The 17144-nt window shown below is 44.4% G+C and overlaps 1 protein-coding gene across 4 annotated transcripts in view; it reads right to left on the bottom strand.

Moving 5' to 3' along the window:
* Nucleotides 1-1281: 1281 nt before the first annotated feature.
* LOC117676000 (actin-binding protein WASF3-like) overlaps nt 1282-17144 on the bottom strand; it is a 55102-nt gene continuing 39239 nt past the window's right edge. For 3 of the 4 annotated variants that reach the window (XM_034435106.3, XM_060692042.2, XM_060692043.2), the window contains exons 4-9: nt 16169-16322; nt 15756-15873; nt 13408-13583; nt 11991-12254; nt 3605-3996; nt 1282-1581 (exon numbers count right to left, since the gene is read on the bottom strand). In XM_034435106.3, coding sequence (XP_034290997.1) covers nt 1424-1581; nt 3605-3996; nt 11991-12254; nt 13408-13583; nt 15756-15873; nt 16169-16322 — 1262 coding nt within the window. In that variant the 3' untranslated portion in view covers nt 1282-1423. The remainder of the gene's footprint in view (nt 1582-3604; nt 3997-11990; nt 12255-13407; nt 13584-15755; nt 15874-16168; nt 16323-17144) is intronic. The other variant, XM_034435107.3, reaches the window with a different exon arrangement.

Here is a 17144-nt window from a genome sequence, read left to right as displayed (position 1 = left end):
ACTTTTTTCTGGATGCACAAGCAATTTTACACCAATTTTGTTTCTAGTTCTTCACAATTAGGAGAAGGGGGGGAGGAAGGAGAAGGAAATGTAGTGTTTTCTCCATGGTAACATTCAGAAAAAATAGCTATAGATCAGAATGCAAAATAACTCAGCAAATTAATTGTTGGCCAGGTTTTGCTGATTGCCTCGGACATTTGAAACTCTTATGGGTTTCTTAGGAACATTAATGGCTCGCTATCCACAAATTCACCTGGGTGAAAGGTTATTAAAGTGGGAAAATAAATGTTCTATCTTCCCATTAAGTGGAGTCAGAATATTCTTCTGGAGAACAGGGGATTTATGTTTTCTACAAGTAGAGTCAAAAGATCTTGCAATGCTGATTTGCCTCCCCCAATGGCTGCTAATGTGGGATTTTTTCCTTGATCACATCTGAACTGGGATTGTTTGTCCTTTGTCCAACATTTTGCCTTCTCTCACTGAACTTGGCTTATTGTCGGGCTTGTCCCCACTCGGTCCTTTAGAAAAGAAGAGCCTTTGACTGCCAACAGTAACAAAGCCCAAGCCCTTCCTACTGGCCATAACGTGGCTTGCAAAATAAAGTGTGGCCCATGGAATCCTATGTGGTTCCCCAAGGTGAGGTCCGAAGGATGTGTGGATTCAGGCTCTCATAAACTGCAGTTAGCACAGCCGCTGAATTCGCAGGCTGGGAACTATGGTTGTGTTCAGCAGGTTGGGGAAATCTGAAATCTACTGTCATCCTGTTTTTCCCCTTCCCTTGTAAAGTGCTAGCAATTTGTCCCAGCCAATTTGCTTTCTGGAGCTTAGTTGAAAGTGCTAGAAGCAATGGAGAAAAATGTAAGAATGATTTACATCCTTCTAACTTTGGAAACCACCTTAGTGGATTTTTCACAGAGGGAAGTCTCTCTTCCCATCCCCTTCTGTGCTCTCTGATGAATGGGTCTCTCTAGAAAGGGCGTTCGCTTAAATTTATCCCCATAAATGGATGGCTGAAATCTTGAGTGGGAATGACTGCAAAGGGCCCCCCTCCTTGTATGGTTTAGGGGTAAGGGAAGGTTGCTCCATTTTTCCAGCATGTTGAAAAAAATTCAGATGTCATTTTCACCACTGGGAAAACTCAGGAGAAAGCTGGTCTTTTCCTCCCCCAACCCACCCCGACCGAGTGTTTCAAAAGATAAGGATCCCTAATGCCCGTCTGCCCACAAAGAGGCCACCTTAAAACATTGTCAACAACACAACATGGCACGAAAGCAAAGCTCCTGAAGGCTGAGCTGCTCAGAGCAGCCGTGATTTTACCTGCCAGGAACGCTGAGTTGCCTAAGCCAGGTGGCAGAAAGGTGGCAGGAAAAAACCTGGGAGACCTCCCCCCCCACTGCTCCAAAGGCAGCCCACCACCCCTCCTTTAATCGGACCACTCGTTCTCATCCAACTCCGAGTCGTCGTCTGATTCGCTGTATTCCACAGCAATCCTTCGGGAGAGGATGGTGGCCACATCGTTCCCCACCGGCTCTTTCTTGGCTTCCTGTTCCCATTGCTCTTGGACTTTGCGCAGCTGAATTCCTGGGGAGGGGGAAAAGGAAGGTTTTTCTCCAGCTCAGCCTAAGGAAGGAGATGCCTGGCACCAGCTGATCTAAGCAAGCCCAAGCTGAAGTCTCAGACTGGCTTTACCCCCTTTGTGTGATGCTTTGGACTAATGCAGGGCTCTCCAAGCTTGGCGACCTTTAAGACTTCCAGATTCAGCTCCCAGAATTCCCCAGGAAGCCATGCTGGGGAGCTGAAGTCCACAAGTCTGCCAAATTTGGAGAGCCTTGGTCTAAAGCAAGAGTTCTCAGCTTGGGCCCTAGGACATTTCAAGCGAGCCTGAGGTTTCAACATGTAACGGGGGCCCAGAGCACATGCCAAGAGGGCCACAGAAAAGGAAAGTGCTTTTAAACTGCAAATGCCATGGGGTCCTTGGTGCTCTCTGAGCTTTGTTGCTTTCTTACAGATGTTTCATTACCTGCAATAGCACCAATCACCAAGCTCGGGAAGCACCACCAAGGATCCAAGCACCATCAAGGACACCTCATTTCAACTCTGAGCTACAAATATTCTCCTTTATTATTGTGGACATCAAAAGAAAAAGCACCAGTTGCATGTCCTTATCAGAGAAGAGATCTGGCCAAGGGGGCCACAGGAGAAAAACAAGGTTGGAATTGGAACAATGGCAAAAAAAAATGGTTGAGAAATATTGATCTGGTGCATTTATTGCAAGCTTCAAGCATGCTTCTGAGACCCAACCCTTAAATTTTGTGGACAGGTGGCCTTTCCACCATTTCTTTCATGGTGTTCATGTCAACTCGCAAAGCCTTTCCAACCTGCTCTGGAGTTCCATAGGCAGGGGGATTGGGAATCGAGCCTTGCAGCTGTATTGAGGACTTTGCACCTCCATCAAATCAAAGCACATTCCAGCTGGCAAACGTCAAGGCCATCTCCACACAGATCCACAGTGGCTGGAGGGAGTGACTTCTATAACCCACAAATTTGCTTCGTTGGGGAATGTGACTGATGACACACCTTGGGGTGAGGGGGGAAACAGGGTCAGAGCCAAGGCACGAATTAAGTGAGGTCAGAGTTGGTTTTACTTGGTACGTGCCAACATGACACTGCTAATAAATAATTGGATTTCTTTTGAACCTCAGCTTGAGAGTCATGATTTAATTAGGGCATTGGTCGGAACCCTGACAGTTCACTAACTATACAGGGTGATCACCAGGTCTCTCTCAGCTCGAGTGCTGGCACTGAAAATCGATCCATTTACTAAGCCCACCCAAGGACGATAGGACCCTCAATAAGGCAAGGCAAAGAAGGCAATTGTGGGCTCCTAGTTCAGGAAGAGAGGGCATCTGATCTCCATCTGCAGCCAACCTGCCATGGCCAACTCGCTGCAGGAAAATTCACTGCAGGACAAGAGTTACACTAATATCCAAGGAAAGATGGAATCATTAAAGAAAGGATGCGAAAGGAGGGACAAAAAGAGCCTTGGTAGTACAGTGGTTTAAAGCACCCTGTTATTAACACAGCTGCCTGTAATTACTGCTGGTTCGAATCTCTGCAAGGCTCAAGGTTGACTCAGCCTTCCATCCTTTCTAAGGTAGGTAAATTGAGGACCCAGTTTGTGGGGGCAATAAGCTGACTTTGTATAAATATACAAAAGTATGAAGGCTATTGCTTAACGCACTGTAAGCTGCCCTGAGTCTCCGGAGAAGGGCGGCATATAAATCAAATAAAAAAAAAAGAAAGAAATGTAAATGACAAAAATTAAAATAATGTTTTCATTATTTTAAATATTTAAATTGAATTGTTGAGTTGGCCACGGTGAATTGACCATGGCAAGATAACCATGGTGAGTTGGCTACAGCGAGTTGTCCCATTCCGCCCCTTGGTTTGGGGGATGGGATGATGTTCTCCTAATTTTGCTTCCTTTGTCAAATGCTTCCCAAATGCTTCCCGGCATTTGGCAAAATCAGGGTCACTAAAGTGCAACAGCTGAAACTCTGCAGGTAGGTCCAAATCATGGGCAAAGCAAAAGGCACTGACTTACCCCGGCGGATGGCAGCAAGCAGGTCACTCCTGGCATCGGTCATTGGAATCAGGGGCACTGGCTGCTTCCGGGATTCCACCGTCACAGCAGGCGGGGAGGCTGTGTGTGCAGGGGAGGCCGAGATGGTGGGGGGTCCAGGGGGAGGAGGGGGAGGTGCCACAGGAGGTCCCATGGGCCCAGCCTGGGGGGGAGAGGCAGAATAGAGGCAGGGCACAGCAGGGGGAGGGGTAGGCGCATAGGTGGCATGGCTAACTGAAGGGGCAGCATTGGGTGCCATGGCCGAAGGTGCTGAGATGGGGCTGTCGAACGCAGTTTGAGCAGAAGGGATGACTGGGGGTGGGGGCGGAGGAGCAGGTGGCACAAAGTAGTCTGCCATTGGCACTGGTTGAGGACTGCAAAGAGAAGGAAAGAGAAGAAGGTCACCAGAAGGCAGGGCAAGAAACAATGGATGGAAACTAAGCAAGGAGAGAAGCAACCTGGAACTAAGAAGAAACTTCCTAAAAGTGGGAACAGTCAACCAATGGAACAGAAGTTGCCTTCAGAGGTTGTGGGTGTTTCATCACTGGAGGCTTTCAAAAAGAGACCGGACAGCCACCTGTCTGAAATGGTATATAGGGTCTCCTGCTTGAGCAGGGCGTTGGACTACAAGACCTCCAAGGTCCCTTCCAACTCATTCTGTGTTCTAAATAAGCCATTTTTCAGCTTTAATCCCATCAAAGCAAAGGCATTTCACGGGAGGGAGGGGCTGTCCAGTTGTGTGGTCCCCCAACGCATAAAATGAACCAGAAAACTCACTGGGAGAAGCTCCCACAATCTCTCTTTGCCTAACTTCCTTTGTCTTTTTGCTGGACAGGTGGGGGAGGGGGCTCAGAAGAGTCAAGATTGCAGCTGCAAATCAGTGGTTAAAGCCCTACCCCCTTCTCAGCCTGCTCTCTTGCTCTTTTTGGCTTCTGCAAGGCAAAGTGCATGACATTACAGGTAGTCCTCGACTTATGATCACAATGGAGCCCAACATGTCTGTTGTTTTTTTTTTAATTTGATTTATATGCCGCCCTTCTCCAAAGACTCAGGGTGGCTTACAATGTGCTCAGCAATAGCCTTCATACTTTTGTATATTTATACAAAGTCAGCTTATTGCCCCCACACTCTGGGTCCTCAATTTACCTACCTTAGAAAGGATGGAAGGCTAAGTCAACCTTGAGCCTGGCGAGATTCGAACCCTGCAGTAATTGCAGGCAGCTGGTCTTAATAACCAGCTTAATAACAGGGTGCCTTAAACCCCTGTACTACCAAGGCTCTTTGGTTGCTAAGTGAGAGCATTTGTTAAGTGAATTTTGCCCCGTTTTACCATCTTTCTTGCCACAGTTGTTAGGTGAATCACTGCAGTTGTTGACTTAGTAACACGGTTGTTAAGTGAATCTGGCTTCCCCTTGACTTTGCTTCTCAGAAGGTCGCAAAAGGGGATCACATGATCCCAGGACACTGCGACCGTCATAAATATGAGTCAGTTGCCAAGTGTCCAAATTTTGATCACGTGATCATGGGGATGCTGCAATGGTCATAAGCATGAAAATTGGTCATAAGTCACTTTTTTCAGTCCCATTAAACTGTCACTAAATGAATGGTTGTAAGTTGAGGCTTACCTGTATATGATCACATGAATTATGCCATTAATGCAATGTTTGCACTATTTGCAAAATGATATCATGATGTCAATTGCCCCTCCTTGGAGAAACCAATGTTTTAGAGGACACCTTGTTAAGGGAAGTTTGCAAAAACAAAAAAAAAACCCATTTCAGATTGATAATTATTTTTTACCTGGGAAAGATTTGCATTTATAATTAGCTTTGGGGCTCATCCTTATGCTACTAAATTTCTCATGCCTGTAACTTTTAACTGAGTAAAAACAGGGCATCGTAGGGCAAAACCTTTCAACTGAAGAACCTCAAATGGGCTAACTTACAGAATGTGACTCCCATGGAATTGAAATTAGGCAAATTTTATAAAACATTGTGTGACCTAAAATGATCACAAAGCACTTTATGACATAATGCAAAATGTTGTAAAACATTTCCTGGGGTTAACTGCTGTTGTTTGACTGTGCTGTATAGTTCGACATGGGATACTTTGACGGCAGGTTCACCTCTGAATATCTCCCTGAACTTTTCCAGGACAGGTAGTCCTCGACTTACAACAGTTCGCTTAGTGACCATTTGAAGTTACAATGGCAGTAAAAAAGTGACTTATGACTATTTTTCATCATTATGAATGTTGCAGCATCCCCATGGTCATGTGATCAAAATTTGGATGTTTGGCAACCAACTCATATTTCTGACGGTTGCAGTGTCCTGGGGTCATGTGATCCCCTTTTGCACCCTTCTGACAAGCGAAGTTAATGGGGAAGCCAGATTCACTTAACAACCGTCTGACTAACTTAACAACTGCAATGATTCACTTAACAAATGTGGCAAGGAAAGTCATAAAATGGGGCAAAACTCACTTAACAAATTTCTCACATAGCAACATAAACTTTGGTCGTAAGGTGAGGACTACCTGTACCTTAGAAGCTCTGCCATTGTTGAAGAGATTGAGGAATTGCATAAGGAAATCTCTCTGACCCAGCAGATCAGAGATTGTCTAATATAAAATAGACTTTGCTGATTTAATTCCTTTCCGCCTTTCAGTTTTGGATCACCCATTTCCTTGATGTTAGTTTAGAAAGAAGCTTCTTAAGGGAAGACGGTTCAAGCTTTCTAAATCCATTGAGTGTCCTTTAAAGCTTTTTATTTCCTGCAGCCGATGCATTTTTATTCCGCATAATCAATGAATGCAGATCTGTTCTAATATTTGCTCCTTTTGTCTCAAGGCAAGGAAAATAAAGGTCAGGGCTGTTTCTATGTTCACGTGGTCCAAGGACTATTGCTTATCTTAAAATAACCTGCTGTCTTTGGTTGCCGGCAAGATAACAACCTTAGACAATGTTCTAACCAAAAAAGGTGAGTGTTTTTCCTGCAAGAAGCCATTTCCTTGAATATCATTTGTAATTCAAATCTGCGCTTTGCATTATAATATCTCTTGCCTACCTTTAAATAAGACGAGGATTGTACTTCTTGAAAGGCTTCCAAGACAAGATTAGACCATCATTTGTCCAGGATGGTATAAAATCTCCTGTCTTGACCAGGAGGTTGGACTAGAAGACCTCCAAGGTCCCTTCCAGCCCTAGGATTTTATGAAATGTTTTCTGAAATCCACCATGCATTTTTGTCTTACAGCGGAGGTCCCCAATCCTTGGGCCAAAGCACATTACTGGGCCATGGCCTATTCGGAATTGGGCCGTGTGAGTGGCTAGCAGGAACGCATGTGCACGTCCATGCAGCTCAACTTATGTGAGTGGTGGGCCAGCGTGCACGCATGCAAATACCCACCGGCCCACTGCTTGTGCAAGTTGAACTGTGCACACGCAGTCATTCACGTGGCCCAATTCCAAATAGGCCATGACACGGAGGTGGGCCACGGCCAGGGGATTGGGGAACCACTGGTCTACAGCATCAACTGAAGCTGCTGTCCATGGTCCTGAAGTCCTATTCATTGATATCCTGCCCCCCCCCAAAGATATTTAGCATGGAATTTCTGTTTTATTTAGGACATAAAATAAAATAGTTTGAAGGCACCTCAGAGGTCTTCTAGTCCAACCCCCTGCTTGAGCAGGAGATCTTATACCATTTCAGACAAATGATTGTCCAGTCTCTTTTTGAAAGCCTCCAGTAATGGTGCACTCACAACTTCTGAAGGCAAACTATTCCATTGGTTGATTGCTCTCACCATGAGGAAATTTCTCTTTAGTTCTAGGTTGCTTCTCAAATAAACATAAATTTATTCATATTTGACCATGGTCAATGCTATGCATGTCATTAATGTAGCATCGACATGGAAATACAAATGGGTAGGAGGCATTGGACTTTTCCATTTTTATGCATGTTCACCTTCAAGTCCTGCTGACTACATAGTGTATAGGGCCGGGGAAACAGCCTCAAGGGCAAAAGGGAGGGTATCTACCAAGGCACTGCTTAGGTAAGGGGACCTGAGCCTGGTCCAAGAAGGCAACTTGAGAAAACTGTCAACTCGTGAAGCATTCCTGACTTGCTCTTGAGTTGCCAAAGGCAGGGGGATAGGGAGTCAAACCTCGCAGCTGAATGAAGGAACTTGCATTTCAGTCAAAACAAAGCACATTCCAGCCTGCAATGTCAAGGTCATCTACAGGGTGACCCACAGTGATCGGAGGGAGTGACTTCTATAGCCCTTGAAATTGCTTTGTTGGGAATGTGACTGATGATGCACCTTGTGGGGAGGGGGAAACAGGGTCAGAGCCAAGGCGCGAATTAAGTGAGGGTCAGAGTTGGCTTCACTTGGTTTGTGCCGATATGAAGCTCCTAATAAATAACTAGATTTCTTTTGAAGTTTGGCTTGAGGCTCATGATTAATTAAGGCATCGGTCGGAACCCTGACAAAAACATTTCAGACAAACTCCTCCCTCATTTGCACAAAGATAGAGGGAGGTGGAAGCACATTCAGATTTTCAAGATTTGGTTACTATAGCTTCACAGATGGATTTGTTTTATTAGTCTGGTCTACCTTGTAGATTTTGTGCAGTTTTCTCATCAAGACCTATGAAAGTGTTTTCCCTTCTTCCTAGGGTTGAAAGTGACTGGCCCAAGGTCATTTTACCCATCTGCGCAGAACTAGAACTCATGCTCTCCCAGTATCTAACCTGGTGCTATAACTGCTACACCAAACTACCGTGTTTCCCCGAAAATAAGACCCAACCAGAAAATGAGCCCTAGCATGATTTTTTCTCAGGATGCTTGTAATTATAAGCCCTACCTCCAAAATAAGCCCCAGTTAAGATCATCAGCCAGACAGGTGCATTTAGTACCATATTTTCCCCAAAATAAGACCTAGCCAGCAAATAAGCCCTAATGCATCTTTTGGAGCAAAAATTAATATAAGACCCGGTCTTATTTTGGGGGGGAAGTGGGCAGTCCTCTTCCTTAGCATTAGGTGGACATGATGGTGGTCCTACCACTATACAAGTTCATGTGGAAAACCTCCTATAAGATGGAGAGATGATGTACATAAAGACTTCAGTGCCAAGTGGAGTATTACAGTGAAAGGCTGAGGGATATATAAACATCTGTTGAAGTGGACATCAACACAATCCAAATGGTTAAGGGGTGAAAGTGAAGTGAAAGTTCAGCTCTTGACAGCCTATTCCTTTCCTAGAGTCTTTGTTGTCTTCTTTTTTTCCTCCTAGAATTGACTTGGTCTTAAAGCACAACTGCCAACACTAGCTTGTTATGTGAGGTTCAACTACATTACTGATGCTTTTAAATTATTCTGTCCTTAATGGGGAGATTCCCCCTTAGGTCCTACATCCTTGTAACTGTGTCTTGTTTAGCAAGGAAAGGAACCTTCCATGCATTTTCTTATGTTCTCCTTCCCTTTTTCGCCTAGTGAAAAGAACAGTTTTAATCGGGAAGAAACCAATAATTGAAATTCTGCTGGGTAAAAGAAATTGAATAATTAAGGGGTAATTAGAGGGTCCATTTATCAATACTGACATGACTATACTGAAAGTGAATCAATTAGAAGTGGAAGGACCAGAGAGAAGGCTGCCAGCTGTAGAATAATATAACATTCAATTATTTCCAAAATGAGAGACACTTTTTAATTCCATCAAAAGGAATGCAGAAATGCGATGCCTCACCAGCACTTACTAGACAGTATAATATAGAAGCAAGCTCCATGAGAAATTTGGAGATTGGCTTTATTAAAATGTGAGTCATTTCCTCAGCCAACCTAAGGAAATAATTCACATTTTAATAAAAGCTATTGTGTTCAAATGTCCTGAATCAATCTGCCAATGATAAACAATTTACCAAATTTTGCGAGCAGTTCATTTAAAAACAACAACCCTTAAGTTGTAAAAATATACATATTGGAGAAAATGGCCATAAAAACATATAAAATTAAAGAAACGTTAGTAGAAAATCAAACTGTGTTACGGAAAGACTTTCCAAAAATGCCTGTTCCAAGAAAATTGATAACATGCGTCATGTTCAAACAAAAGAGTATAAAAATCCCTAACCAGTTTCGTGCCAGGGATAAATTGATGTGGAAACTGAAGGGAACAAATTTATAATAAGAACAATGAGAAATAATGAAATGCCATCATTTTGCTTTGCCTTGGAACACGGAAAGGCTCCCCATAGCAACCGCTTCTCAGCTGAGAAATCCCGGCCTTTGCAGCGGGGGAAACGTATATTCTTGTAAATTCACTCTGAGCCAAAATGTGCTGCACTTCCTAAAATGAGGCAGTCATCATGGAAGAGATGTAGATCCCTGTCTGAAGGCAGAGGAAGCCAGGAGAGAAAATCGCTCCCATGCAGAAACACCTTGTGTTAATTGCAAGTAGTCCTCGACTTACAACAGTTCACTTAGTGACCATTCAAAGTTACAACGGCAGCGAAAAAAGTGACATGACCATTTTTCACACTTACGACCATTGCAGCATCCCCATGGTCACGAGATCAAAATCCAGATGCTTGGCAACTGGTTCATATTTATGACGGTCGCAGTGTCCTGGGGTCATGTTGTCATCTTCTGACAAGCAAAGTCAATGGGGAATCCAGATTCATTTAACAACCATGTTACTGACTTTTGTTTTTTGCTTTGATTTATATGCCGCCCTTCTCCGGAGACTCAGGGCGGCTTACAAGGCGTTAAGCAATAGCCTTCATACTTTTGTATATTTATACATAGTCATCTTATTGCCCCCACAATCTGGGTCTTAACAACTTAACAACTTAAGACTGCAGACTTAACAACTGCAGTGATACAATTAACAACTTAAGCAAGAAAGGTCATAAAATGGGGCAAAATTCACTTAACAATTGTCTCAGCAACAGAAACTTTGACTTCAATGATGGTTGTAAATCAGGGACTACTTGTAATCCTGTACCAAGATATATGCTTAATCCATTTTTAATTGGCTAATCGATTCACTGAATGGCAACCTTTTCCAATAGTCAAAGAAAGAATGAATTCTGCATCCATGCAAAAAGTCAAGAAGGATTTTTTTGGCACAGAGAAGCCCTGGATTGGGGCCCTTTTTGAGCATGTCTTAACTTAAAAAGCTAGGAAAAACGGACTGCTGCTTATTAAAGTTAGATGAGAAAAGAGCAGGTTTGAGGATAAAAAAATATCAACCGTTGCTTATGACATAAGATCAGCAACAATTGCTCTAAAAATCTCAGTGTTTTCTGAGCAAAGGGGAATGTCAATTCCTTTAACAGGTTGTTCATAGATGATACAGGTAGTTCTTGATTTACAACAGTTCATTTAGTGACATTTCGAAGTTTCAACGGCACTGAAAAAAGTGGTTTATGACCATTTTTCACACTTATGACCATTGCTGCATCCCCATGGTCATGTGATCAGAATTTGGATGCTTGCAACTGACTCGTATTTATGACGGTTGTAGCATCCCAGGACCATGTGACTCCCTTTGTTTCTGACAAACAAAGTCAATGGGGAAACCAGATTCACTTAATAACTGTGGTACTGACTGAACAAGTGCAGTGACTCACTTAACAACTGTAGCAAGAAAACGCCTAAAATGGGGGAAAATTAACTTAACAGATGTTTCACTTAGCAACATAAATTTTGGGCTCAGTTGTGGTCGTAAGTTGACGACTACCTACATGTTCATGAAGGGGACCGAGCCCTGTTGATGCAAGCAGCTATGTCACTGCCTGGCCTCTGTTTGAGAGCTTTGATTGGGGACGGCTGGAATTTTTCCAGGATTATGCCCAACAGCACTCCTGGCTTGGCCTGAAATAGAAATCTCCCACTACCCCAGTTGGCTGAAATAAAGAACACACACCAGGAGGGACCTTCCTTTGCTGCCATCCAATAGGTATTATTTAATTTCTCAGGATTGTCAAGAGGTGACTCCCATCAAAGGATATCATTCTAGGTCACAGGTGTCCCAACTTGGCAACTTTAAGACTTGTGGACTTAAAGCTATGCTGGCTGGGGAATTCTGGGAGCTGATGTTGCCAAGTTCGGAGACCCCTACTCTAGCTGTATTTTCCAATGGTGATTTCAGGGCACTGAATCTTATTTGGGGGCCGTCCATAAATGCATGGCAAAGAAAGGGGTTATAATCTGGTTTCTGAAGTCCACCCCTAGAATAATTTACATCACATTTCTGTAATTCTGGAAAAAGGCATTTTTCTACCCGGGAGCTTCAGAAAACACCCAACTCTTCCTGCTTAAGGGGAAAGTCTTGACGAACAGACAAAAGAAAGTAGACCAGAATCCTTACCCATAGTCCTTGATTATCTGAGGTCGTGGTCCATTTAACATTGTCTCGGGTGGCTGTGGCACATGGGGCTGCTGTACCCGGTTGAGGCTGTTCTGCCGGCTTCCCACTGCCGAGGGCCTGAAGATCTGATCCTGGACCTGAGTAGCCACCAGCACCACCTCTTTGTTCTCGGTGGCCAGATGTGTGGCTGGAGCCATCATCTGTTGGCCAGGATGGTTAGGACTGGCTGGGTAGGAATGATCAGCTACATCGGATGCATAGGATCTGTTGCAGACAAAAACACCAAGAGGTTGTACACCTGGAGGGCAGGGATGGGGGGACAAGCAGAGGATCCAATTGATGGGAGGGATTTGATGGTATCTATCACCTCTTGGAACCAAGGGTTTGGTGTGCCAAAAGCCGTACTGTTGAAATGTGCAAGCATGGAGGAGGAGGAGGAGGAGGAGGAGGAGGAGGAGGAGGAGGAGGAGGAGGAGAGAAGGAGAAGGAGGAGGAGAAGAAGAAGGAGGAGGAGGAGGAGAGAAGGAGAAGGAGAAGGAGAAGGAGAAGGAGAAGAAGAAGGAGAAGGAGAAGGAGGAGGGGAAGAAGGAGGAGGAGGAGGAGGAGGAGGAGGAGGAGGAGGAGGAGAAGGAGGAGAGAAGGAGAAGGAGGAGGAGAAGAAGAAGGAGAAGGAGAAGGAGGAGGGGAAGAAGAAGGAGAAGGAGAAGGAGGAGGGGAAGAAGAAGGAGAAGAGAAGGAGAAGAGAAGAGAAGGAGAAGGAGGAGGAGGAGGTAATGGTGGGGAAGGAGAAGAAGATGAATGTAGAGATGGAGGAGGAGGAGAAGGAAGGTAAAGTTGAAGGAGGAGAAAGAGATGAAGGAGAAGGAGGAGTAGGAGTAAGTGGGGAAGGAGAAGGAGATGAAGGTAGAGATGAAGGAAAAGGAGGAGGAGGGGGAAGAAGATGAAGATAGAAATGGAGGAGGAAGAGGAGAGGGAAGAGGAGGAAGAGGAGAAGGTAGAAGAGAAAGAGGAATAAAATGTGGAGGGAGATGGAAATAGAGGGAAAGAGGACAGGGGAAGGAAAGGAAGGGGACGGGACAGATGGGAAGCATGCAGCAAAGGTGGCACAAGCTCAATTCCACATGTTCCAAATGGTGCCATTAACTGCTCAGCTCAGCACCACATCAATCCAGCCAAGCCCTCGCCCCAATTCAGCAGTCCCTGAGCAGCAGATATCGGGACTCGTTCTTTGAAAGAGAGGCGCAGGTTTCCCTGGCCCTGCCCCTACCCAAAGGGCACGCTGCTCTCTTCCATAAAAGCATCCCCAAGGCCCCTGAACGTCAAACCAAAGGAAAGCCCAAACCACAAAGCCAAGCAAGACCAGGCAGCCAAAGCAACGGAAGGAGGCCAAGCGAGGTGTGTCATTCACAAAACCTGCCTATTATCTGGGGACAGTGATCCTTCCGATGAAGCCATGTGATATGGGGATGGTGAGAACCTGTTATCCGGCCGGAATTCTTTATCGTAAGCCATCATGTTCCACTCCAGCCGCCGGTTGCGTGCCTTCCGCACTTTCTTCACCTCCCGGGTGGAATCCTCAACCAGTCGCTGCTCCTGGAGAGAGTTGGACGGGGAAGAAGAAAGAGCCATCAGCATTCCCCACTGAGATGGCTCCAAAGAGCTGGGGCAAAGTCCCCTCCGCCCCAACTACAAAACACATTCTACATCCAGCCTTGGTGGAGGAACCTGAGGAATCCTCTCCGTCCCACCTCAACCCCTGCTGTGATTCCCACAATGGACGAATGGCTGCAAAAGTTGATGGACTTGGCAGAGATGGCTAAATTGACTGCTCTGATTAAATAAAAGGCGGCCACAAGTTTCTTTCCACAAGGTAAAGAAATATGACGGGTCCGTATAGAATTTTGCTTCTACTTGGAAACCTCTTCTGGACTTTGTGCTTGAGGTGGGAAAAATGGAACTTTTTATTTTGGGTTTTGCTGTTTAGTTTTGTCATTATAGAAATAACTAGTATATATTATCATATAAAACTAAAATGTTTTATAGGTTCTATGTTATTATCTTATTCTACTGAACCAAAAGGATTCATAAGTCATTATTTGTCTTTTTTCTTTTCCCCTTTCCCTTACACCTTTTCCTTTCTTCCTTCTCCTTCCTTATTTTCCTATCATTCTCATTTCTCTTTGTATTTTTGTATTTTATATTTTGATGAACTAATAAAAATTTGCGGCACACCCCTGCTGAGTTACCTGTAGTGCTGGACCCTACAACGAGTGGGAATTGGAAAGCAAATTTAAAAGGACACATCTATTTTCTTTGTTAAAAAAAAAGGTGAGATTCATAAAATTATAAAGCTGGAAGGGACCTTAGAGGTCTTCTAGTCCAACCCCCTGCCAAAGCAGGCATCCTTATATCATCTTGGAGAAATGGATCCAATCTCTTTCTGAAAAACTCCAATGATGGAGCACCCACTTACTCTGGGAAACAAGCTGTTCCAAAGATTAATTGTATTCCCTATCAGGAATTTTCTCCTTAGTTCCACATAAACATCTTCCTATCTTCTGTTATTTCTGGATGGAGATCTATGGAGATTCTCAGTCATCCAGGTCATTCATGGTTGTCCCAAAGGGCAGCCTTTGGAGAACTGGACATTTTGGTTTTTCTTTGAAGACATTTCATTTCTCATCCAAGAAGCTTCTTCAGCTCTGACTGGTTGGTGGGGAATGGAAGGATTTATACACCTTGGAGACAGCTGGTTATTTGCATCCTTTTAGAGAGTTGTTGAGGCCACCTGGAGGTTAATCTGTGTCTTCAGGATCACCTGAGTGGTGCAAATGGGTGGGGAGCCTTCTTGGAACTGCTGAAAGGACTGTGAACTGGAGACGGATGATGCCCCATCTCTCCCCCTCTGTTGAGAGAGGGCCGTTCAATTTTGACAGAGATGGCCTCTTTGACCCCTCTTTCAAACCAGCAGTCCTCTCTGTCCAAAATGTGGACTTTGCTGTCTTCAGAAGAGTGTCTTTTAAATGAGATGAACTGCTGAATCTAGTCATCATCTATCAGTTCTAAAGAAGCTTCTTGGATGAGAAGTGAAATGTCTTCAAGGAAAAACAAAGAAAGTCCAGTTGCCTTTTGAAAAAAGGCACTTTTCTAGATGGAGGTTTAGCTGCATCTACCTGTACAGCTAATCCTCAATTACAACCGTTCGTTTAATGACCATTCAAAGTTAACAACAGCACTGAAAAAAAGTGACACACATGACTGTTGCAACATTCCCACAGTTGCGTGATCAAAATCTGGAGATTTGGCAACCAGCACATATTTACAACAATTGTGGCATCCTGGGATCATGTGATCACCATCTACAATCTTCCCGACTGGCCTCCGACTGGGAAAATCAATGGGGGGAGCTGGATTCGCTTAACAACTATGTGACTCACTTAACAACTGCAGTGATTCAAAAATCGTGGCAGAAAAGGTCATAAAATCAATCTGCAGAATCATCCAGGTCACAGTTTTTTAAAAGATGCTTTTTCAAAAGGCAACTGGACTGTTTTTACCTCCAGGAAGAAGAAGAAGACATTTCGCTTCTTATCCCAGAGGCTTCATCAGTTCTGGCAGGATGAGGGAAGGGCTATGAAGGGATTAGTTCATTAGGGTTGTAAAATCAGGAGCAACTCACTTAACCACCTGAATCCAATTGCGGATGTAAGTCAAGGGCCACCTGGACTACCTGCCAGGAATTCCAGGTTCTGCAGCTGTTTTTACCTTCTGCCTGCGTTTCTCTTTCCTCTTGTCTTCTGTGGCTTGCAACATCTTCTCTTTCCACAAGTTAAAGAAATATGACGGGTCCGTATAGAATTTTAAGCCATCTTTCTTATCGTCTCTGAAATAGCAAGCAGGAGGAAAGGGGGGCAAGGAAGAGAGCAAGGAAAGAAGAAAAGGAGAGATGCTTATTATGGACAGAGATGCAGCACCACCTACTACTGGTTTGATCCTTGCCCAGAGAAGCTCAGTCAAGTGAAGGGGGCAGGGAACTTTAGGTAGTGGTTTTAATTTCAGAACAACTGAAGAATTCTGGGAGCTGAAGTCCACACGTCTTAAAGCGGCCCAGGTTGGGGACCCCTGCTCTGCCTTGTAAGGGCTGCAAAGCCACCAGCAGTGTCCCTCCCCCACTCTACCTGTACGGAGTGAGGATATTCAAGGGTGGAGGCTTATCACAACGCTGGTACATCTCCATCACAGGGTTAGGGATCGAATTGCGCGACACCACCTGCTGGTTCTGGATGGTAGAGCTCTTGAAAGCTTTCCGCATGTTGATATCCTGCAGGGAGACTGGAAGACACAAACCAGGCGCTCTTTAGGATATGCTCATGATCCTATCTCATACACAAAACACACAGGCACACACACACATGGCCCCCTGCAAAACCCGCTGGATATCCTAAAGGTGCTTTTTCAAGAGGCAATGGGACTTCCTTTGTTTTTCCTTGAAGACTTTTCATCCAAGAAGCTTCTTCAGTTCTGACTGAATGGTGGAGGAAGGAAGGATTTATATTCCTTGCAGTCCTCTGGTCATTAGCACTCTTTCTGAGAGTTGTTGAGGCCACTTCCACAGCCAATTGCCCCATTCAGGTGATTCTGAGGGCAAGATAAACCTCCAAGTGGCCTCAATGACTCTCAGAGAGAGCGCTAACGACCAGAGGACTGCACGGAATATCAATCCTTCCATCCTCCACCATTCAGTCAGAACTGAAGAAGCTTCTTGGATGAGAAGTGAAACGTCTTCAAAGAAAAAACAAGAAGGTCCAGTTGCCTCTTGAAAAAACACCTTTACCTGGATGACTGAGAATCTCCATAAACAACCTGCTGGATAGTTGATGCCAGATATTGACAGTTACCAACAATTTTAAATGTGATTTTATTAATAACTGATTTTTAGCCAGCAGACGATAGGAAGCAGAAAGACTGTCATAAATAAAAATCTATTATTATATTCCGTGCTATACAGAAAGTTAGCGGAAAAAAGTCTACAGTATTAAGACTAAATAGTTGGAGTGAGGAGAGAGGGGTCTTCTCGGATCTACTATCAAGGCTGGGTGGATTTTGCACACAATCTCAGACAATGTGGCCATGCTGTGGTTTACAAAGTCATCT

This window comes from Pantherophis guttatus, chromosome 12, assembly GCF_059756535.1.
Source record: "Pantherophis guttatus breed Tessera chromosome 12, ASM5975653v1, whole genome shotgun sequence".
Lineage (NCBI taxonomy): Eukaryota > Metazoa > Chordata > Lepidosauria > Squamata > Colubridae > Pantherophis > Pantherophis guttatus.
This window is presented reverse-complemented; position numbering and strand designations above follow the sequence as displayed.